This window comes from Erithacus rubecula (assembly GCF_903797595.1).
Source record: "Erithacus rubecula genome assembly, chromosome: 2".
NCBI classification, from domain to species: Eukaryota; Metazoa; Chordata; class Aves; order Passeriformes; family Muscicapidae; genus Erithacus; species Erithacus rubecula.
Window position 1 is genome coordinate 65,288,338 of NC_136685.1, and position 24,086 is coordinate 65,312,423.

At 34.6% G+C, this 24,086-nt stretch overlaps 1 protein-coding gene across 6 annotated transcripts in view; it reads right to left on the bottom strand.

The window, feature by feature from the left end:
* Positions 1-24,086, bottom strand: part of FMN2 (formin 2) — a 154,975-nt gene that overhangs the window by 104,958 nt on the left and 25,931 nt on the right. For 5 of the 6 annotated variants that reach the window (XM_079330079.1, XM_079330077.1, XM_079330076.1 and 2 more), the window contains exons 4-6: positions 17,936-18,080; positions 14,012-14,073; positions 1,758-1,790 (exon numbers count right to left, since the gene is read on the bottom strand). In XM_079330079.1, the coding sequence (XP_079186205.1) occupies positions 1,758-1,790; positions 14,012-14,073; positions 17,936-18,080 (240 nt within the window). The remainder of the gene's footprint in view (positions 1-1,757; positions 1,791-14,011; positions 14,074-17,935; positions 18,081-24,086) is intronic. The other variant, XM_079330078.1, reaches the window with a different exon arrangement.

A 24,086-nucleotide genomic window follows, 5' to 3' on the forward strand; every position in this document is an offset into this window, starting at 1 on the left:
ACCTTACAACAAAAAAATCTGCTAATAAATAAATTATTTTTGAGCTGCATACATTTACTTTTTAGTACTTTTGTTTTCTTTCAATTTAAAATTTAGTTGCCCTAAAACAATCCCAAAAGCAAAACAGCAACAACATTTAAACCAATTATTGTTTGATTTTGAAGTACCATTATCAAAAACTTACAATCTCTTAGATAGTTTGAGCTTTCTGGAACAGCAGTTTGAACCAAAGGTTATGTGTAACAACTAGGTCTCCCTGCCACAGGCTGACAAAAAATGTAAAACAAGAAAGGAACATGAAAAAATGAATAGTAAAGGAATTAAACAGGCATAATAACAAACAGTATATTAAGAGGGGAAAAAAGGCTGAGAAAGAAATTTCCATAGCCAATTACTCATGATGCTTCAGTCCACCCAGTTTCCTTTAATAACTCAATACTTCATAGAAGCAACAGTTTTGTTGAAGAATTTCTTAATAAAGGAGGAATACAGTATTGTTTATCCCTCTGTTTCATCTGCTCTTATCCCCCTACTAGTGACCTGCAAATACAATAAGGCCTATCAAAAGGCAACACTATCAAAGGAAATATGTTGCTAAGATTATTAAGGCCACACACCACTTTTCAGCTGAGATCAAATCCAGTTTCCCTAGACTGTAATTCTCCCAAACTCCTATTTTACAGTGTAAGAACACTCCACAAGAGTTTTATAAGAGATACAGTAAATTCATTTCTGCCATAAACAAACTGCAGCCAACAGGATTAAGCACAATACTCAGTGGCTCTGAAGAGATTTGCCTTAAAAATGGCAGATCTCAGAGCAGTTCACTGTTTTAAATGCTCTTTTACTAGGGAGATTAGATTCAACTTTAACAAGAAGTAATTCTCGAATACTGCAGTTCTATGTAAACTGCAGAATTCACTGTTCTACAAGACAATTTACCCTGCAGATAATGAAATTTCTTTCAAGAGAAGAATTATTTTTAATTATTTTTTTTAAATGAGCAATCCAGTGAGATGAATTAGCAATCCAGACAAGAAATGAAAATGTACTAATGAATTAAAAGGGTTGTTTAGCCATGCCCTAAGAAGTGGTGTTTTTGCTATCCTTGAGATACAGCATTTCAAGCAAGCTGGTGAATTCCTATCATGTTATACCTAAGAACCACCAATATATCCAGGTTTTCATAGAAACAGTATTAGTACGAACAACCAAGACTTTGATGTGAATGAAATTATATTTATCCAGAGGATATGGTGTACTTAAATTTATTTGGTCTAAAATACAAGGAAACCAAAAGCAAGACACATCACAGACCCTGTATTTATGTGCTTAAGTAATTATTTTAGACAGAGATACTTTTCACTTAGATTTTTAAGATGCCCTCAGAGCATTTAATTGGATTTTTGCCTTTGTCCTCATTTAAAGTTGGTATCTAGATTTGAAAGGGCTTATCAAATAAATGTATGTCACAGAATGCTTCCTCTACCCTCAACAAAGAAGGAAATCAAAACTATATAAATCAAATCAGAAATGAAAATTTTACAGTTTCCTTAGAGAATGAGCAAGAGAATACTTAATTTTTCATACATGTAAAAGATGGTCAAAAGCTCTTGACAAGGACCCGAAGGCTGAGATTTAAAAACCCACACATAATGAAGGAAGTTTCATTTTCAATTCAAGGGACAATTCTGCAGCAGAAACCTATGGGGTTTAAAAGAGATATGAGGAAATTCTGTCTTGCCTAGAGTTCTTACCCAGGACCCAGGTACTGTGGAACAGTCTTCTTTCTGTAAAGAAAGAAAGAAAGGTGGAAGCTTAACCCTTGCTTTATCCTGGTGGCTTGAGTATGAAAGAGTGAGCAGGAAAAAGCATTTCAGAGGTGTGTGGCTATAGAACAGAGCCCAGCATTTCTCAAACATGCTGTACATGTTCTGTGTACAGTGAATTGGATGCTCTATCTGGGACTGATCTCTTTGGGTTGCACTGATAGGATTGTTTGTACATGGATCTGGAAACATTTGCTTTACTGGCTAAAGGTTGTACACTTGGATCTGCACATGTACATTACATACAATTCATTCCAATCCTGTCAGGTTTTCCACATGTGCATTTCAGATGTCCAGCATAAAGCTGATCTATATATATAGAACATGCCCAGGATCTTCAAACACGTAAAAGATCAGAATGCAGCTTGCTCCTGCTACAGAATTGAAAACCTAGTTTCTCAGATGAGTGACTGAAACTTATAGACCCTTCTACAGCTAAATTTCCAGGCAGAAAAAAACCCCACATTTGTAAAAGTTAGCCCTAATCTATATGTATATATAGACATACATGTATGTGTCTGTATATTTGTCTATATCTTTCTCTATCTCAGCTTTCATTCACTCATATGCGTTATGAACAGCCTTAAAGTATAATTTTTTAAAAATAAACATAATGACAGTTCTTATTGGTAATTTGGGCATATTTGAAAAATAGAAAACATATTACAGTTTAGTTTTAGAAGTTAATACTTTATACTATTACAAGTCAAAAACTTGCATCACCAGTTTGTTAATTTTCAGCAAGTTGTCACAGTGTCATGACATTTCGTCTCTGGATGGAATTTATATTTAGATGATAGAATTATATTTGCTTTGATTTCTTTTTTTTTGCCAAAAAAACTTGAATCTTTAGTTTCTCCACATCACAATTAATGAATCAGAGTTTATGTTGCTACCTAGTTGCAAGAACACAGAGGAAATAGAAGTATAGAGTTAAACAGGATTAAGATGGCAAAATAAGGCCCCTCAGGTCTCCTAGTAAGTGTGCCTGGGAGCACTTGGTGGTACTAGCAGGGCACAGGAACTTGGAAGGATGCTCTTTCCTCTGCTCTGTTAAGAAAAGCCTCTTTTCTACGCGAAGTGAAACGTTTTTGAACGCGCACGCTCACCGAATGGCACAAAGTAGAGCCACAGTAAGAATTTAATTCAGTCAGAGAAATGTGATCTCTGTTCAGGTTTCTCTCTTTAAAGCTGTCTCATTTTCAAAGCTATTTCTTGCAACTGCAGATCAACCTTAAGAAAAGGAGACACAACATTTAACAGGCATTTTTAGTGCTACAGTAATTGGCAAATGAGAAGTACTCGTGGAGACTTGATTTACATTCAAACAAAATAGTACCCATCTAATTAATTCTTACATTTCACTTAATCTCAAGGCCCATTGCAACACTTTATTTTTACAGCAGTAGAAGTTGAGTCAAAAGTTGGCAAACTTGCTGATAGCATCAGGGAGAAGTATTGAAGGAGTAGAATTAGTATTGGATACTACTTCATTCCTCAGACTACCTAATTAAATATTTTTGAGAGAAGATTCTGCTATTCTGAAGTAACACATATGAGAACAAGGCATACACGTTTTCACAATAGTTCATTTCTCTTCCTACTACTGCAAGGAAATGTTGCAGAATTCCTCAGTACAGCAATGAACAAACAAGCCCCGAAACAGAATCAGTGTAGCGAATTGCCCTTCCCAAATCATAAAACTTATTTGGTCAGTGTGAGTTGCTCGCCCACTCTGTGACACATTGCAACTGATGGCTTACACCAGGCTGCACTATGCTGGCAATGGACTAAGTAGCTTTTCCTGTCCTAAAGAGCTGGGATATCTCTAATCAACCTATTGGTTTTGCAATAGCCTATCACCTGTGACAAAAAACCTCCAAACCACTACATACAGAGATCAATAGTTATTGAAATTCCAATAGTTCAAATAAACAAACTCAGAATCAACAAGAATCATGCACCTTTAATGAAAAATGCACTCATTGCAAATGCTGAATTGGAAAACTGGAAGTCAGAGGAAAAAAAGCATAATTTCTTCAAGTTTCTGTTCCTAAAACAGTTTGAATTCCTTAACCCTGAGCTAAACATCTTTCAGAGGATAAGAGCTCAGTTCTTTACAGTACCCATTTTAATAAATAAGCAGCTTGAGATACATCAAAGATTGAAAGAGATTTCTCTCTCTAAGTTGTAACTCTTAACTTAGTTGGGAAATAACTTTAGGTTATCCCCAAGTTTTACTACTATAGAAACTTCAAAAGAATTTTCGTAGATTACAGACAAGACAAGGTAAAACAAAATCTCACAGAACCACTGACCACCCTAGGAGATCCACAGGAGTCAAGTTTAATTACTGTAGTCTTACATAGCATCACTTTAAACCTTCACAAATAACACTCGTGGAAGCTTAACCCTCACTTTATCCTGGTATATCCTTTAGTATGAAAGGGTGAGCTGGACAAAAAATACATTGAGAGGGGTATGGCTATAGAAGAGCCCCCAGCATTTCTCAAACAGGCTGTGCATGTTCCATGTGCAATGAGCAATGTCCTGACTATCCAGGCTGAAAAACCAACCAAAAAGTCCCTCTAAAATCTTGAAGACTCCTGTTCTGGCATAGATGAAATTTCATTATTAGAGAGGTATGAAACAACACAGCAATAAATAAGACTTCAAAAAGTCAATCAATCCATATAGCTTAATTTAGTTCAGAAATTAATTTAACTGTTCTATCACTCATCCAGTGCAAAACAAGTATGTAAATGAGACTGGGTATTGAAAGAAAAGTTGAACTTCATTAATTTTAATATACAATTATATTATATGTTTCTGGAGTCTTATTTATGGTACTGTGAATTGCAAAGAGACTTCAAGTGCAGATGAAAAGAAAGCTAGAACCTAGCCACTTATGTCAGCATTCCATAAGCAACAGGTACCTTAAAAGTCACAGATTCCCTTAAGAGTTGGGATAAAAACTGTCTGGATTTATTTTCTCCTCAATATTAGATTGCTTACTGAAATGCCTAACACATGATGAATTGCTTCCTCTCTTCTTCCACCTATGTTTGTTCTAAAGTATTTCAACTATGATACTAAAGGGTTTGGTTGGTTTTCCTGTGTATCCAGGCCAAGGCAACAATTCATCTCATTCTGTTAAAACATAAAATCTGGCATACCTTGAACATTACTGCATTGACATATTAGAGAAAGCTGTTAAACCTTTTCACACCAAACCTTTCCCTGATTTTCTGTTCCACTTGAAACTGACCAGCAACCTGGAAAGCAGTCACTGCAAACTAGTTCTATTATTATTTTTGTGCTCTTCATATGCAACAGTTGAAAGCTTCTATGCTAGAAATAAGAATATGGATTCTATGAGCCAAAATGTGAACATTAATGGTTTAAATTTGAAGGGCTTGGAACGCTTTTAATCTCTAGTAGGGGAGATCAAGAAAGGTAATGATTTTCCTGATGATATTTGCCACTTCCTGATAAGCAACTGCCCAGAGTATGATACTTCTACACAGTACTTGCCCTTTTCATCCAAGAGTTCAGCCAGACCACAAAATGGGAGGTTCACAAGCTGCTTTTGTCTTAGGCCTCCAACAGGGAATAAGCACTAAAAAAATATCCACAGTAAGAATAAATCTTTGTAGATATGCTGAAGTATGAGCCTACTACTCACAACAGAAAAGGTCTGAAGAAATGGGATGAGATCCTTCACAAATGTATCCATGAGTAGGCTGAAGGCAGGGGCCTGAAAGCCTCTCATCTTTAACCCTTTAAAGGTGTGAAAGCTATATTAAAAACAAATCTGTATCACTTTGAGTGAAAGAATCTTAAAAATGTCAATTAAAATCAAGTAATCAAAAATGAGCTTTAGGTATTGAGAATTTAACTAAAATATTTTTGTTATCATGTACTTTAGAAGAAAACCCAATTTTTATATTCAGAAAAAGCTGAATAATCGTAAAGAGTAATTACACATTCTGGAATACATGAGTTAGTTTTTAATGAATAGTTTTGAGCTTGTTCTCTAAAGAATGAATACAAAGAAAAACAGGTATTCAAAATACAGAAAAGGAAAATAGGGATTTTACTGCTTTTATTTATACCAACTTAAGATGGAAAATGTAATGATAACTTTTGATCTAAATATAAGTAGAAGATCAACTGGTTACTCTGTCTTGTATCCAAAGACTAGAAATTATTCTCAGCCTTACTTTTAAATTCTCATTCAGGTATGGCAGTATATAATAGTTTGGAGGTTTTTTTTGCTGTTTATAAATTATTTAGGGTATGTCCAAGTTAAATGCATATTTATTTTTACTAAGGAAAGCATTTCTTATCTCCTACATAGAGGGTCCTGTAGAAAAATCTCAGGATCTACACCACCAAAAGATAGCACTTGATGTTTAGTGCCAAGAGAAATATAAGAAGAGCTTGAAACAGTTCCCACTTTTAAATGAAGGAGATCTCTGGAACAGGTTAAGTCCAATTGCCAAATGAAATGTCCTGCTAGGAAGGTCACAAGAAGTTTTCTTTTCACATACTGATATGTACACATACACAATCCTACACGTTTTCAAACTGCTTTCCTGCATTTTATGTAATTTCTCCATCTGTTCTTTTCAATTTTTGAAGACTTTGAACTCTTTTTTAAAAAGCTTGAAATGTGAATACTATAGTACCAAGAACATTCTACATAATGCAAGTATGGGATGCTACCATTGAACAAACAAAATGTGTTTTCATTGCTCTCCAAAGGATGAGATAAATTTCATATGTAAATAATGGAACCTACAGTACAAATAATATTGTGGTATAAAAGGAGATTTTCATCTAGAATAGGATTTCTGATTTAGAATATTTACGAAAAAAAATTTGTATATAAACAATTAATACAGGTCATACATTTTGCTCTACCCAGGAATGCATAGATGGCACGAGCACTACTACAATTTATCTATTTTCATTAGCAAAAACAGTGAGGAGTCAAAGGAGAAGAGAGTAAGCAACTTAAAGAGAATTTTCAATAAGTATATAGCTATCATGCATTTCCATTCACTGCTCCCTAAGGCAAGATACAACACTCTGCTATTATTTTACAAGAAACTCACTATAAAAGGCAAGAGAAGAAATACATTATTGCTTGGAATCAAACACAGACAGAAAAGTGATAATTCTTTCTATACAGTCCCTATGCCATAGTTCTCATTTTTAGAGAAGTGAAAGTCTCTCACATTATAGCCAAGGATTTAAAGTTTTGCCAAACAATTCTCATTAAAATAAATTATTTTCTCAGTTTACTCTCATTCTCCTTTCCCCTTTCACTTTTCCCCAAATACTAAGGTTGGTGCTACTTTTCCAAGAATTTGTTCCTAAAATGACAAAAAATCCTGTATTTGTCTAAGTATAAAGCAGAGTCAACACAGAAAAATGAGAATGTCCATTATGATTAAAGGATGCAAAATCTTTATTATTACTATTTTTGTTGTTATCAATATACATTCTCATAAAATCTGTGATGAAAAAGCTTTGAAATGAGATTAATTACAAGAACTTAACATACAGTTTCTTAAGAATTTTAACCAATGCCCAAAAGGACTTAAATTAGGATTAACTCACAGGAAATGCAGGTTTTGCAAGCACACATTTTCATCTCTTTTAGCTGTTATTAAAACAATGCATCAGAAACAGAGTAAGACTTACCATTTTACCACTGACTAGGCAAAGCAGGAAATACATATCACCATTACCTCATACCCATACTCAGAGATGAGCAAAGTCCTGAGAAAAACCACCAAACATCTAAGCTAACCTTGCTTGGAGGAGAGTGTTAGTGGAAAAGGGTTTGTACATCATGACCTCCTAATGTCCACTCAACCCTGAGCTGAGCTATGATTTTTATGTGTTTCAGATCTATGATATATAGCTGTCTCAATAAAAATGGGAAAACAGAATAAAGAAATTTTGAATCTAAAATGAGCACAGAAGAAAAACTTCATCTTGACATTAAGAGCACAGATTAGAAAAAAACAAATTTTAGTCTCACCATGGCTAGGAGGAAGAGTGCAAAAAATGTGTTATTGTAACTCCACTGAAAATAATAAAATGTATTGTTTCTTTTTAAAAGGCAAACACTGCCTTCAAGCAAAATAACAGAAGTCAATCCAAGTATTGTGAAGTCTGGATATAATACAAAACACTAATGTTTGTTCTGAGAATTAACTTCTTAAATTTTTCTACCACACACAGATGACATCCTATACTCCTGTATTTTCATTTAAACATGTAGTCTGTGGTTTATATTCTATATATAGGTCAATTAATTATGTCCGATGCAATTTTTCCCTTTTATTTTTTTAAAATTTCAGCTTCATCAGAACTAAATAGAAAATGAGTTCACAATTGTGGTTGAAGAAACAAATCTCATCTTCAACAGAATATTGGCCTCTTTATTTAAATGGTGGTAATTCACTGATAATTTTCTAATTATCACTTCAAAGGCAGTCATCCAGAAGGCTGGTAGACCAAACCAAATGTTTTCCTTTAAATATTTGGAAAGCACTGTTCTGTCACTATTTAGTTGTTTTGTTTATTTGTTTTTAAACCAGTTAATGTTTTGAGGGCTTGGGAGGGTAGAGGATCTGATTTGATTGCTAAATTTTGGTTAGATTAAACCAAGCAAGTGAGCAAGTGTATGTACATTCTAAAGGCTAACTTATTAATTAGCAGAAAGCCACTCTTTTGACTGAGACAAAATAAATTAAAATTCCCACTGCAGGATGTCTGCAGGACAGCCTGGAATGACTTGGAAGTGCCCTGCAGTCCATTCCAAAATACTTAACTGCCATCTAGTGGCTGAGGAGGAAGAGTCCTTTAGGGTGTCCTTCAGACTCTAATTAAGCACTTATTCCCTCATTTCTGTTATTTCATATATGTCTTCTCATCCTTCTTTCATGGCCTAAGAAACCCAAACAGTATCAGATGACAGAATTTATTTACCAAGTGGCTCTGTTTAAGGTCTCAACTCAGAGAATCTCACTTCATATTTCAAAATGTTTAGTTAATTTACCTGCTACAGTTTTAGGAAATAAGACACCTATTTGTGCTTCTAAGTCTTTCTGAAAACAAACAAAACAAAAAACCTAAAAATGGCAGCACATTTGAACTGAAAAGTAACATCTAATAGTAAGAATCTAAGAATCCTATCAATAAAACTTGAAACTTGTCCCTAAAGACTGTTTTTCGTGAATACAAACATAAAAGATTTGATTTGCCCTACAGTTCCACAAAGTTAAGTTCCCCTTTGCTGTCTGAGTAAAACACTGCATTTCAGCAGTTCCTACAGTTCCTACGACCCTGGAAGTAAAGTCTCCTGCCACATTTGTATCACCTCTTTTCCTATAAATTTGGGTTCCTTTCTGTACTTTTCTGATACAACATCATTTACTCTGAATGCTACCAGGAAAACAGTATCCACATATGCTTCCTGAAGTTCATCTGCTTAAAGCCAAGATACCCCAATTCTAACATTGGGCTTTGAACTAGAATATAAATTCCTCCACAACATACATTACAAATCAGGGTTCATATTTTGCAAGATAAAAAATCCCAGATATATACCTCTGAATTTTCTGAAATTTGGGTATGTTAGTATTATTTTTCAGGAAGTTTACCTTGGTACTGCTCTTAAAAGAAAATATGAGATTCTATTCACTATAATATGATTAATACAGAAATATTAAAAATATTTGCTTCTGTCATAATCCTTTATTTCCTCAATGATACAACTGTATATAGTTGTCCTTTTGATTATGTCACACCTTTTTTTTTTTTTTTTTTTTAACCCAAATATACAACTTATTTTTCCCCGCTGAAACCTAAGATTCTGGTGGTCATATCTTTGTAGAAAAATAATTGTTTTGGAGTAACTGTTCATTGCTTCCTCAAGCCTTCTCTTCCCCCTTACACAAAGTTACCTGTCAAATAGCAAAAGGATGGAAGGGGAAGGACACATCTTCACGTTTTTCTTCTTAATAAAAAACTCAAGAAAGAACATGCAAAATCAGGCATTGTTAAAAGTGCCACAGCCACAGAACAGTTTGTGAGCCAGCAGAGGAAGAGTTCTCAGTTTTCCTCAGGTTCCTGTCAGTGGTTCACTAGTCTTCTCTATAGTTGGTTCGTGGGCTGATGAAAACCACGTAATAGCAAAATAAAACAGGTTTTATACCAGACTGAAAGTGTCATAACAATCTAAAGCAGGTTTATAAAACCTCCACTTTTTAATTTTTTTTTTGTATCTCACCATTTCAGACTAATCTTTCACCTACCTTCTTTATCTTACCTTCACCTATAAAGAATAATCTCTGAAATTTCTTTTAAGAGAGAGTTTTGGGCAGCAGGCGTGTTTCTGAAACAAATTCTAGTGGTGACATTTTATAATAATGAAAAGTAAATTCCAGTCCCACCAATGTTTTATACTTTCTAAACAGACTGATTATGTATTTATCTTAAAGGATTTCAGAACCTTTTTACTTGTATTACTAAGTGTCAAAATTGGAGTGTTTCCAATATCACTAAGCTGTTACCCTAAGGAATTACAATAAGTCATAGTCAAAAACTAGCATAAGAATAAAGGTCCCTGCTGAGAGACAAGTTACCAGCAAAGTGGGGTGGTTAGGAATATTCTAAAGATGCAGTCCCTGAGTCTGTTTTTATAAAGCAAAATCTATCTTCAAGATAGGCAAACCTGGCTTGTAATTTAGTTTTTTAAAACTAGTATTGTTTCCCTATGATATTGCTGGAAAGTGAACAAACAGATTAGGCAGTAGAAACCCATCTTCAGTACCTCAGAACTGCCAAAATTTTGTCTGGCTTTTAGTACTAGTGAAAGTACTTGGAATTCCAAAGAGGCATATAATTTTGGTTTAGGATTTATTTGTTGGGTAAAATGTGGTGAACCAAACCAAATTAAGATGGAAACTTTATAGGCATAAGAATTTTTTGATGACAAGCTTTTCTGATGTAAATATAGTTTAAATAGTCACTGTAAACTATCTTATAACCAAACTTCTAGAGACTGGCAACAGTCTGGCAAAACCTCCACTCCTGAGGTGGGATTATAGAGACCAGGCATGAGCTATTCATTATACCTGAATGCTGACAACTAATTGTAACAGGAGCTTTGTTTTTAAAGTTATGTGGTCCACAGAATAGACTCTCATCACATCACAAATGATCAAAAATAGAAATTTGAAATAATTTTTTAATGTGGTCTATAAGACAATGCTTTTAAGTGGCTTTCAAACAACTTTAGGTTTCTGGCACTGTGATGCCCCACTACCAACCAAAGCCTAATTTACATGTATTCATTTTACAATTATTTTTTTTCCTTCATCTTTTTGCTAATAATCTATTTTTACCTACCATATAAACAAAATCAAGCTATTCTGAAAAGTGAGTTAAAATGTAAGGAAAATTGCGAGGATGGTACAAAAGATCAGGGGTGCAAACAGAACAGAAATTGGCTCTTGCACAAGGTGTGGTTGTCAAATTGAAAGATCAGGTTTGAATCTGGAGTTTCTAAATTAGGGCACTCCATTTTTCTCTTCTTCTTTCACTAAAGGAGTTAAGCCTAACAAAACTTTCTCTGTTCCTACTGGGAAGACTAAGCAGACACTATTGCTATTTGGCATTTCAAAACCAGGAATTGAAATGGCTGCCAATTTTTCTTATTTTCCCACTCCTTAAACAATTCCTGTGCTAAAAGCAAGCACACCCCCACATCCTCATTTTTTTTTTAGCCGCAATTTTAAGAAATTAGATATTTTTGAAAAAACATTCTTAAAAAAATGTTCAGGAATTATGCTGTAAAACATGCATATTATATCTAATATTGTGAAGATAAGGAAATGGAAAGGATATATATATATATGTGTATATATATGAAGAAGCCCCTTCAAGGGACAAGAAAGTAAAGAATCTAGGCTGTAGCATTTGTGCCTTTAATTTAAAATTACTCTGATTCTTTTAGTTAACTGAGATAATTTATCAACACATCATGTTACAATTGTGTTCTGGCCAATAATATTAGATTGGATTAGCAGTATGTGGGAAACGTCTTTTCCCAGAGAAAGAAGAGGGAAGAAGTCTGTAAGAAGACTTAGCTGATCAATTCAGATTTTAAACTAGAGCTCTCTTTCATTTATGTGTTGAAAGAAAAAGAGAAAAATCGCCTGCTAGGCTACCTTCAGCCAAAGCTTCCTTTTTTCAGAAATTAAAACTGTAGGCAACAAAAGAGGGTAATCTCTAATAAAAACATGTTCATCACTTAAAATATGTACAAGTAACACTAAGAATGATCTGATTGCAATAAAGGATTTACCCACAAACATGATGGCCATTCTACTTGCTGGATGTTTTTATAGACTGATATGGTTAAACACGGATGGATAGGTAGAATATGCTCAACTGCTTGGAACACTACAGAAATAATTTAAACATATGACAACATTTTATCCATCAAAAGAAAAACCTCTACTCTGATTTTTAAAATTAACCAGGATGATGATGACATAATACAGCAAAAGCTTGAGATGACTTTCTGCAAGGAAGGTGATCCTGTAAGTTCTGCAGGTTATTGATGAATAATAGCATAGAATGGAAAAAGTTCATGTTACTGCCATAAGAGATCACCACTAAGTAAGACAAACGGGGATCTCCTAAACACTAGCAAATGGAATTCAGCAGTTGGACAACAAACTAGGCCAGTTTTAAAAAGCAAGAAAAGCTGCCAACCATAAATAAACACCATTCAAGTGATCGCACAGTGCTCCATAGCTCCTGGTTAAACTTCATTCTTAGAGTAATTCTCATAATACTTTTCAACAATAGGTAAAATAACTATGTATTCATAAATCTATTTCAATTAATTACCTTTCCAATAAGAAAACCATTTATAGGTCATTTCTTGTAATGAATTATAATACTAGAGACTGATTAAATATGTTTCTTGCACACAATACCTTCTTTTAAATATAGGGGAAAAAAAGGTTTTCCACAATAAATACTAGAAACCATTGCTAGTGAAACCTGAGTGACTGGAATATAAAAATAGTGTGAGAATAATATATTTTAGGCTAAACTTAAAATACTGCAATGAAGAATTATTTTGTAATATTATTTTAATAATGAGCTGCAGTTTTTAAATGTTCCATATTATGAAGGTAGAAGAATTTAGGTAATCAACTAGAACTCTTTTAAGTTGTTTGGCAAGGCAAGCCATAAAATTAATAAACATACTCTCCTTACCCATGGCTCACAAAATATGTGATCAAGCCCAAATTAAATTTGCAAGTCTTATAATCAGTAGTATGTATTTAACTATACATTCCTTATTATTCCCCAAAAAGCAAATCACTGACCATTTTCTCAAATGCTGCTTGAATTGTCTTGTCACTAATATGAAAATCCCACAAATACCAAAAAAAAAAAAAAAAAAAGAAATCTTAAACCCCACAACAAAACACCCAGTAAACCAAAGGAAACAAAAAACACCCCATTAAAAAAAACCTCAAAAGAAACCCAAAGGGGCAAACAAGGGAAACAAGCTGAGAAACAGAGGAGGAAGAAAAGAGATTCCAAGAGCATTTGGTCACTGCTTGTTTCAAACCAAGATTTCAGAAATTAGCCTTCCTTCTAATGATTTCCAGAACAACTGAATATGTTTTCCACAAATAAGAGAAGCCTGTTTCCAGTTGAGGAAACAGAATTTGAAGTTCCTCAGCCCCATTAAACTGTGCAGCCTTTAATGACAGATAGAACACGTATGGTGACATACTAAAAAAGTTACTTACATGCACCTTTGTAGATTAGCTATTATAATAACATCTTTTATAATTATTCCTTACTAATGCCATCAGAGGGTTAACTTACTTTTGAGTGGACAATAACATTTCGTAAGAATCACCTTTGGCAGGCAGGAACCTTCATCCTTATAGCTAGATAAACTCTGGAGCATATAAAACACCCTCCCTTTGGAATTCTTTCATACAGAACATTCAGTACACAAAGCTATTTCAAAAATAACTTTCAGACATTCAAAAATGTCTGAAAAGAAGTACTGCTTTTTTGCTCTCTTTTGAAAAAATGATGAAATATTTCTGTTACAGTCTTACCTGTGCCTGCTGAACAGCACCTATGTTTTGCTTCTCTGTTTCTTGGACTGTAGATTTCAACTCTGAATTGAAAAAAAGATACAGATTTTAAAATTCTATAAATGAAAAATTTGACTGATCTTTTGAAATACACATTAAGAAATTAATGAACAGGTCCTTACTCATCATAGCCCAAGCATTTACACATAATAAGAATAGAAGTATTTTTCTTGCACCTGCCCAGAGACTACATATGTGTGTCATCTTTCCTATATGTTTAAAGGTGCCACTGTTAAACAGGGAAATCTCTTGACCATTTGCAGAAAGAGTGAAGCAGCTGTGAACCAGAGCCTCTGGATTCATAATTCCTAGACATGTGGCCTCCTCACAGCTTTCTGACAATACCAGCTGTTGGGAAGGGAGACACACAAGGAAGAAGTTTCATTGAAAGTGTGATTTATGCCACAAGGCTTGAAAATTAACAATCCACAGCTTTTTTTACCTGGATGTGGATAAGCTGCACCTAACAAGAAATAACTAATCTTTTAGATTTCTCTGAGTGAAGTGTTAGTATCTATTTGATCTTTGCTCACAACAGATTAATTCTATGTTAATTTCCTAGTATTATACGTGCACCCACAACACTTAATATTTTCCAACGTGCAAATTAGCACAGCTACCTGGTTTAGATAAAAGTACTTAAAATAGGAACAGACTGCTCCTATGTATTAATCAACATTTACCAATTTGACAGAATTATCTATCTTATTTTTACCTCATAAATGTTATTCTTCTAAAAAGGATTGTAGATATAAGCTGAAGTCAGGGTGAGCTGAGCAGTTAATTTTAAGGTTAGTTAGATGAAATTTGACAAATATAATCTATTGCCAGCAAAGCAATCACTTTTGCTATGCAAAATGAAAAAAAAAAATTAGAAAGAAAAAAAACCAACAAACCAAACACTACCACTACAATTAGGAAAAAAAAAGGTTTGGGAAAGGAGAAAAGTGCTGTTTGAGAAATGAAATCTTCCCTTTAAACCAAAACAATTTTTTTTTCTTATTTTGGGTTATTTTTGTCTTTTTGGGTTTTTTTTAAGAGAGTTATATTTCAGGTTGTAAACCCACACTGATATTTAGTGGGCTGAGACTTTCACTTTGCAGAAATTGCATGGTCTTTGAATGTCTTCACAAGTGGTTAAACAGCCACATGGGAGACAGGATGACTGGGCTCTAGTGCCTGCTTACTTGCCTTTTCTGATATGTTAAGTAGAATAGTGTCATCAGCAAAGCATTAAAAAAAATGAATTTCAAATACCCTGTTAAGATTCACAGGCACTGTGCTGAGATGTGATAATGGTAGAGTGAAATGCCATAAGAAGAGACAGGAACAGATTTGGGTATTCAAATAGAAAATTAGTTCCATACACATAGATCTTACTGGTGATGTTGGCTCATTTTGTCATAAACTTGAACTGAATCCAGAACTGAAAAATGTTTTGAACATAAGTACTTGATGACTTGAATCCAAATTCTTATTAGATATTTCCAAATGCCTGTTTTTAAATAAATAATACACCTAAAAAAATCCCCTAGCAACAGTAATCAACCTGACCAAACCCACTGCCCCACAACCCCAAAAATTCCCAATCACTCTAATAGCCCTTTTCACCCATCCAGCAATGATCCAGAGCATACAGCAAGACTATTAAATAAAAACTATACTAAACAGATGATTAACTACTTTGCTGAAACCTTGCAGAATTTTGTTGTCTTAAAGCTTGAAGGCCTACCATTGTTCTAATACTAATGCATATAACAGAAACAAAGATCCTATAAAGATCCTCCCTCAAACAACACTTTTGTCTAAAATGCATGTTTTTATTTATGAGCTACTGTTTCTAATGTTCATATATCTCTTTAATCCAAACAGCAATAATTATATATAAAGCAAAATACAGCTACTTTGCACATAAAAATTTAAACCTTAAAAAAAAAAAATGTCCTTCACACACTGCAAAGGTGTAAATACACAACAATTTAGTAATTTAGTTTCAAGTTTTAAGGAAGGTGTTTATCATCATGTTTCACATCACTCACCTCCAGGTTCTTCCAAATGGCAAGCATGTGAACAATTAAAGAAAGTTAAATTAGTTATCTGCCTGAATTGTAATCAAAAGAATTATAACTTTTCCTTTTCCTCCATGTCCTACATTAAAAAATCACACCAAAATTTCAATAAGCACATCTTAAGAACTACTTATATTAAACTTAATAAAATCCCAATACACAATTTTAAACTTTATTTCTAATTCTGTTTCTTGATATTTTTGCTTTTCTTTAAGAGGGAAGTGGCTGAGATAAGAAACAGACAAGTGCTGTACACATTACATCCATGTAATAGGTATGATAGAAAAAAGTAGGATGGAAACAAATTGTATGGAAAATGAATACATTTAAAAATTATTAATATTGTCCTTTTGATAGAAATACACTTCTAAGCATATTTTACATTTCAAAATGTATTTTATGCTTCAAAATATTTTATGTTATCAACATTCTTCTAGATTTTAGAGAAACTAAACTTTTGTTGACTTACACCAAGCTCTGTTGGGCTAAAACCTCTAAATAACTTAATTTGAAATTCACTCTATTGTTTTTGTAGTGTACAGGATGTTTATAAATGCTGTGATCACACGTCCATTAGCCAAGTCTCCCAGGTGAGAAACACAACTCTCAGACTAGATAGCAGTGAATTCTACCACCACATATGACAGCATTTTCATTGAATAAACAGGAGATCATTGGTCAAAAATTGGACAAGCTGAGCAGTCCAGCACTGCAGAGTTCCACACTCTGCATCAGTGAGAAGGATGCAGAAATGTTTTCCCAATCTCCAATAGAATTCCTTTGGTTAAAGGCACAGCATAAGAATAAGACAGCAGTGTTGCATTTTTGTTGGCATCACTTCTTTGGCTTGTGAACACTGAAATAAGTGATACCAGTAAAAGTAAAATGTTGCCATGGTAAAAGGTGCCCATGCAAGAAATACTGTGCTCCAGAGGAAGAGGCAGAGAAGTCCCAAAGAAAAGTAAACCTAAAATTAACTCCACCCAAAGCCTACAGGTAATGCAAAAAGATCTGTTGAAATAATGACTTAACTCTTCAAATCTGAGCAAATTAAAAGGAACATAAAATTTGAGAATACTCAGTGGTTCTCCATGGATGGCATGGGGGTGAATGCAGTCTGTAGTGATGAGAGCTGCTGAATACTAACTAATGGAAAGCAAAGCCTCCAAGAACCTGAGGTATTTATGGATCAACACTACCAGCAGAAAACAGGCTTGAAACCCTCTTCTAAATTTTTTTGCCCACTACAAGGGAGGTTTTTATTGTTTGGTTTTTATTTTTGATGTAAACAAAGTTTTAAAGAGCATGAAGAAATTGGCAAAAATTCAGCTGGTAGCATAACCTTACAAATTTTAAGGTAAACTGACTTGGTAAACAAGATCTGATGTTACTTTTCCTATCCCTCTGTCAGCACAGGGCTGCTGAATCTACAAAGGAATACCTTACACCACTAATAACTTTCAGCATGGCACCAGTCAGCTTCTTAAGTTTTTCATATTTTTAAGAAGAAAGAATAACTCACATCTCATAGCTCTGAAGGTATGCAAACTGGAAAAGAATAAAGATCACAGCACCTGGCAAAATCCATTACTCAGCAGATGCCAGGTACAATCTTGGTTGCTAACAACAAAAATGCATTTTTGGTGAATATGTTTTATTAGATTGATACTAGCTGACACTATTTCTGATGCTAATCCAAGTATCTCAAACCAGGTGTTTGTTAGTAGCTAAGATACCAAGTTTGTATTTTGGATTCTAAAATACAGCAGCTTCCCCTAGCCTATACATTTATCTTCTCTATATCCAAGAACTGTACCTTCTGAAACTTTGAGCCTTTGTTCTTCATCTGGAGGTTTGGGTGGAGGCCATGCAGATGGAATTCTCCTTGGAAAGCTTCCTTCAATGTAATCTGTTGAATGTGTGGGTTGGCTAACTGCAGCCCAAGTATAAAGCTGGTCTTGCTGTGATTAAAAAAAAAAAAAAAAAAAAAAAAAAAAAGGCAGAAAAAAAAAAAAAAAGCCAAAAAAAAAAGCTTCTGTTTCTAGCACAAATAACTCAATATACCCTATATCAAGAGAGATTTAGTTTTATGCTCTTCAGTCTGATAAAGACTTAAGAAAAATCCATATTAAATTATTTATGTTCGTTAAAGACAGAGAATTAAGCTTTTAGTTTTCTACAATCCAACAACATGTTAGGACACAGCTCAGCACTTTTTTGAGTAAGGAGCTCTTTGACACTTCTCAGAGCAATAGCACATTCTGTGCATCATGATTGCACTTTTATGCAGTTTTATGGCTTGGAGGGAAATATTTCTCTCCACACCACATATGATCATTTTACACCAAACACACAAGCAAGGAAAATGAACAGAATTATTTCAGCAGAAATTAAACTGATGCATGCAATCGTCTTTGAAGCTCTATTTTTGTAATTTCCATTTCAATATTTTTAGAAAAGAAGGTAAAAATGTGGATTTTCTTTTGGAGTAAAATGAAAAAAACCCAAACCAACAGCTAAAGGTATTCTCAGTCCTCTAGGCTCAAATCAGATTATACCCTTATCGCTCAACAGCTTTGAGTTTGAGTCTAGGATTAAAAGTAGGACACAGTTTCTGATGAAAACTAGGGCAAACCTATGCTTTAAGCTAACAGCAAGATTTTAGATGACCACAATTGAAGTTGTTATTCTTGTGACTCCTAGTCTGCATCAACATGCACACCTTGTGATTAAATATTTAGAATACTGTAAACACTATAGAGATCATTCACAGCAATTGCACAAGTAACCTAGTAAATTATCTGGAAAGATACAAATATTATAGCACAAAACTAGAAAAAATAATCAAATCACAGGATGACAATACAGTCATATCACAGTAATATCTTTTTACAAAGATGATGCTCATTAGACTTCATTCATTCTATTGCCTGAATAAAAACTGGTACATATTTAATTTTCAGATTAAAACCTTTTTTTTTTTTTTTTGTTAGATAATAAAATTTGAAGAGATATGCAGGAGGAAGAAAAAAATTCTATTTGTTTTTGGGATAATCACTATTTTATGTGGCAAAGTTTCTACTTGCCTAAAAATAAATTGTGGTAAGAGTGAAAATGTTATTTTGGGAGCAACTTACTTGGAACAGAAAAATGCTGGTAATAAAGTAAAAACCTCTGTTTTACAGAGGGTGCCTCAGTCAGGGTCAAAGGAAACTCATTAGATCTTCCCAGCATGAAAAACATGGCAAAACTCCAGACACGTACATTGACTTTAGATAAAGGTAAAAATAAAGGGATAAAAAGCTTAATAAAACAATAACATCAGGTTCTTTACATAGCCCTGTACTCCATGTTCCTCAGAAAGCATGTCCATTAGAATAGCATGCTATTCTGTTTGAACATCTGAAAAGGCTCTCTTAATTCAGTTCTTTGAGTCAATTCTTTGTCTATTTCCAGCTTTTTAGAGGATATGTATTTCTGAGTTTCTGCCCAATTTCCAATACTGCTTGAGTAAAAGGGAGAGAGAATCCTACCCATACATGTTGTGTGAAGAAAAAGTGCTGGATTTTGTTATTTGTCGTGTTTCTGCATCCTTTAAATCTCAAAATCACAGAGGAAATTAAGACTTGAAAAAGTCATTGGGGCATACCAGAACAATTTTTTTTTCTAGCCCAATCTACCTACCACCTTTTACAGTCCAGGGAACAGAGGTTAGAACATGCTCTCTGCACAGGGTTAACTGGCTAAGCACAGATGACTTTCAGTAGGGTTACATGTAGGGTTACAGGGCAGAAAAACAAAGGACAACTAACTGCAGATTAGCCTACATGACTCAAGATATATTTTAAAAGAAACCCCACTCTCAGAATTATTGTACAGATGGTATGCATTATGAAGGTAAGAAAATATGAAGTACCTATATTTTTGCTGATATAATTTACAGCATATAAAATATGAGCAGTTATAAATTAAAACATCACAGGACTTGATAAACTCTTAACCCAGCATGGGAGCTTTGTTTCTGAGTATAAAAGACAGTAATTCTTGTTTGTATTGCATTTGGGGAGGATTTAGTTATTTTCTATTCAATACAGAGAAGGACAATAGAATAAACTCCTCATGTAATGGAAATTTACGGATGTAAATGTAGATTTTCAAAAATGCCTCTAAGGGACTTGCACTACAATGAAAGCATATCCACTTTCAACATATAAACAAGGTATTTAACAACAACTACCTTCAGATTAGTTGCAAGCTTATAAACATAATTTAAAATATGAAAAAATCTCATAACAGAAAGGTAGTCTGAAGCTCTTAATGGAAAGTTGATAGTCCATAAATTACACTTTAAAAGAGAAAAGATTAACCCTGTCTCTACTTTCCTGCTCGTCAAAAGATACAAATCATTTGAATGTCCTAATTCCTACACACTGAAGCTATGGTCCAAAACCTAATCCTCTTTATGTTTTGTCTTTAACTCCTTCTCAGTTAATACACTAACCCATCTCATTTCTCCTTTTTCAAATCTGATAATGCCATAAATGTGCATGATTATTAGAACAGTTTGAAGAAAGATATGCAGCCAATTCTGCGATGCTGAAATCCTGTTCAAGCAAAAGAAACAAAATAATCCAAATAAAAAAAAAAACCCAGATTTGTTTTCAGTATTAATAATTACAAAGAAATCATCCACAAACCTAGATTTCCACATTCAAGTTTTTGTCCTTTAATCTTTTCATTTCAGAGGCAATTTTTACTAAATATTGTACTTACGGTCAGTGAATATGCTTACCGTGATCAAGTTTTGGATACATCTGGAATTTCCCCTTCATCTTGCTCAAACACCACGATTTAGTCTTTAAAGCATCTCTTTTAAGGGAAAAAATTGCATACATATCCTTGTAATGAACCCAGTCTTATTTATTCAGACTCATATCTGGGCAGACACTGGAAGCTTCAAGCTGAGTCCAGTGCACTAAACATGATGTCAAGAAGAGTTCTCATTTCCACACATCCTTACACAGCACTTTCCACTGGTTCTTAAAAGTGCAGAGCATCTGCACATGGGCGAGGCAAACTGCCTGCAGGATCTGATGGTACCTAATCAATATACATTTTACCATTTATAGATGCTAGCACTTAGAATCACAGAGTCAGGTCTGTAGTTTAACTCACTCTCTTCCCAGACAGCTCTCAGTATGCACAGGGAATGGCTTCTTGTTACAGTTTTTCATTCTCTGCTATCACAGTGTTACACTTCAACTACACAATAAATTAAATATTAAATATTCACCTCACTGCTTGAGCTGGATATTTTTTCCAGCTCATCTTTAAAGATGGAAATGAATGTTGGAAGCTACTCAAAGGAAGGCCTATAGTAAATGCTGTGTGGCTGGTGAACCCAAAACTAGACCCATGAGCTGGACCTGCAGCAAACATCAAAAGTCATTCTTTTAAAAAAGGGTTCACATGTTTTTCACACAGAGAGACCAGTTTTGTTCCCTGGGCCACACACTGAATTACAGATTAGTATATCTCTTGCTGTAGGAACATAATATGAAACCTCAAATGTATGCTACACTGCTCCTGGAGATAGACAGGTAGCCCAACCTCCTGCTCAATGTCGTTTCAGTTTTTAATCAGCTGTCTATCTGCTTCCAGTTCAAAGAACAAAAAATAGCCAAAAGCAGCTTAAAAAGCTTTAAAGCAGTACAGGTGATGGAGTTGAAATAGAAATAGGTGTTTACACATTTGGCCCAAATGGCTGCAAAAGCACGAATTAGCAAAGGGGGAAAATCTCACCAGATTTATTTAGACAATTCTCAAGAAAAAAAATCAAAACACAGGTGGGAAGGTGAGGCAGTACAGCAGCAGATGCTCTAGTAGTGGGAAGCAGTAGAGGGAGGAAGCCTTTTAGGAGTACCTCTAAACTTTCTTACATGAGGGCACAGTGATACTAACTTGCCTGATGGTTCCTGTGCTGAGCTGTGATGCAATAGGGCTCTTTTTTGCATCACTTCTCTTTTTGTAATAGTAAACTTGAAATCCTTTCCCTAGAACCATAAACATTTGATGTTATCCTGAACAGGGAATAACAGAAGTGTTGGCGTGTTCTCAGGCAAGTATAAACGGGCCAGGACCAAACACAGAGCAGTACTTATGAGAAGGTTCCTTCTCATCAAATCATTCAGAATGACACTCTGAAGTGTGAAGAAGCTGAAGAACAGGAGATGAAAAGGCATAACTAAGTTATTAACTTCTCATTTAAGATGGAACAAGATAAACTCATAGAGGAATTACACCTTATGTTACTAGGGATAAGAAGGGACCAGACTCCATGTCTCAGAGGTGTTTTCCAGGCTAAGAGCTCCAAAGAGCTTGTCCACATTTGTATACAATTTCTTGGCATTTAGTCTATTTCAAGTGTGCATAAGGAATAATTTTTTTAATGCAAGAGGTTTAATCATTCTAGTATACTAAGTATACAGCCTCTAAAATAAAAGGAAGTCAGCTGCCTGTTCTGCTCTGAATGCAAAGAGTTAATTGTAGAAGCAAGGTTTTAGTCTGAGAAACTAGAGCCAGACTATCTCAAAATGCTCTTATCAGCAGGAGACTGCTTTATTTTAAGGAGCTTTTAAAATAAAGAAATCAATACTTTTAAGAATGGGAAAAGTGGTTTACTTTTTGAGGACAGGTTCAGTAACAAAGCTCTGTCTTGCCACTGACAGAACCAGAGCAGTGATTAAACACAGCCCTTTACTTGTGCTACCATTGGGTGCACTAGTGAGCATAGATGCTTTCCAAGGCTGAAAAACAGCAAGTCATTCATAATACTGTAATGCATAGCTGAAGCAGCACTACCTTCATTAATTAAACTTGTTACATAAGAATTTCACTTCAGTCAAAGGGTTTGGTTTTTTTCTTTTTTTTTTTTCAGGGAACAAATGTGCCTCAACAATGTATTTAAAAACACTTCACTTGTCAAAAATCATGAAACATTTATTTCCCATGAAATGACTTCAGCCTCCTCAACTAAAGAGAAAAAACATATTTGATCCCATCAATCTATATCCCAGGAAAGGCAAAGAGAGCCAATAGCCCTGCAATTAGAACTCTCACAGGGAAAGGAAACCAGGAAACTACATTTCAGATTTCCACATCTATTCTCATTCTGTTCCACTGTTGTTGCCTTGGTCTTCCTGTTCCCCAATAACTTCTACATTTAATAGGCCTGAACAGGTTCAACAGGTGAGCTTACAGGAAACTTTCCTTGGAAGGAGGAACAGTGGCTAGCCTTCAAGAAAACAGGTCAAGACCTAGCCTCTCACACATCCAACTAGAACACCCACTTGGAAGGCCACATCCCAAGACCACCAGGTTATCAGCTACTACTGACATGACCTGAGGGTTTGTCCTCTTGTTAACTCATCAGAAACTGTAAGCTGAGACAAGAAGCTTCTTCCTCAGGAATTGTTTTCATTTACACTGACACAGTCCTGTAAGTTTGGATTCTGTAAAATCTGAATTACCCAAATCAAACTGTTTCCTTAGAAAATTGCTTTCATCTCTATGCTGTTTGACCTAGCAACATCCTACAGATAAGGCATTCAAGTTGAAAGTGCATACAGTAGCATCACCACAAGGAAGTAGAAAGAAGAGCAATAAAAAAAGAAAGGAGTAAAAGACTGCAGGGCTTGAGCTGACAACTGTAAAATAGATTAAAATTTTTAAGAATTAGAAATAGCATAAGAGCAATACTTCAGCCCAATGATTAACCAAGCATTTGCATTTTACTATGCTCAAGAGCATTCAGAATTGCTCACCACAAAAGACAAAGTATCACAAAATGTCACCAGGCAATGCAAGAGGAGACACAGGGACATTGGTTTAGCAAAAATGAACTGCTATGGTAACCTACACTACAAACAAAGATTAAGAAGCAGATTAACCGTCTGTTTTCTCTGGTC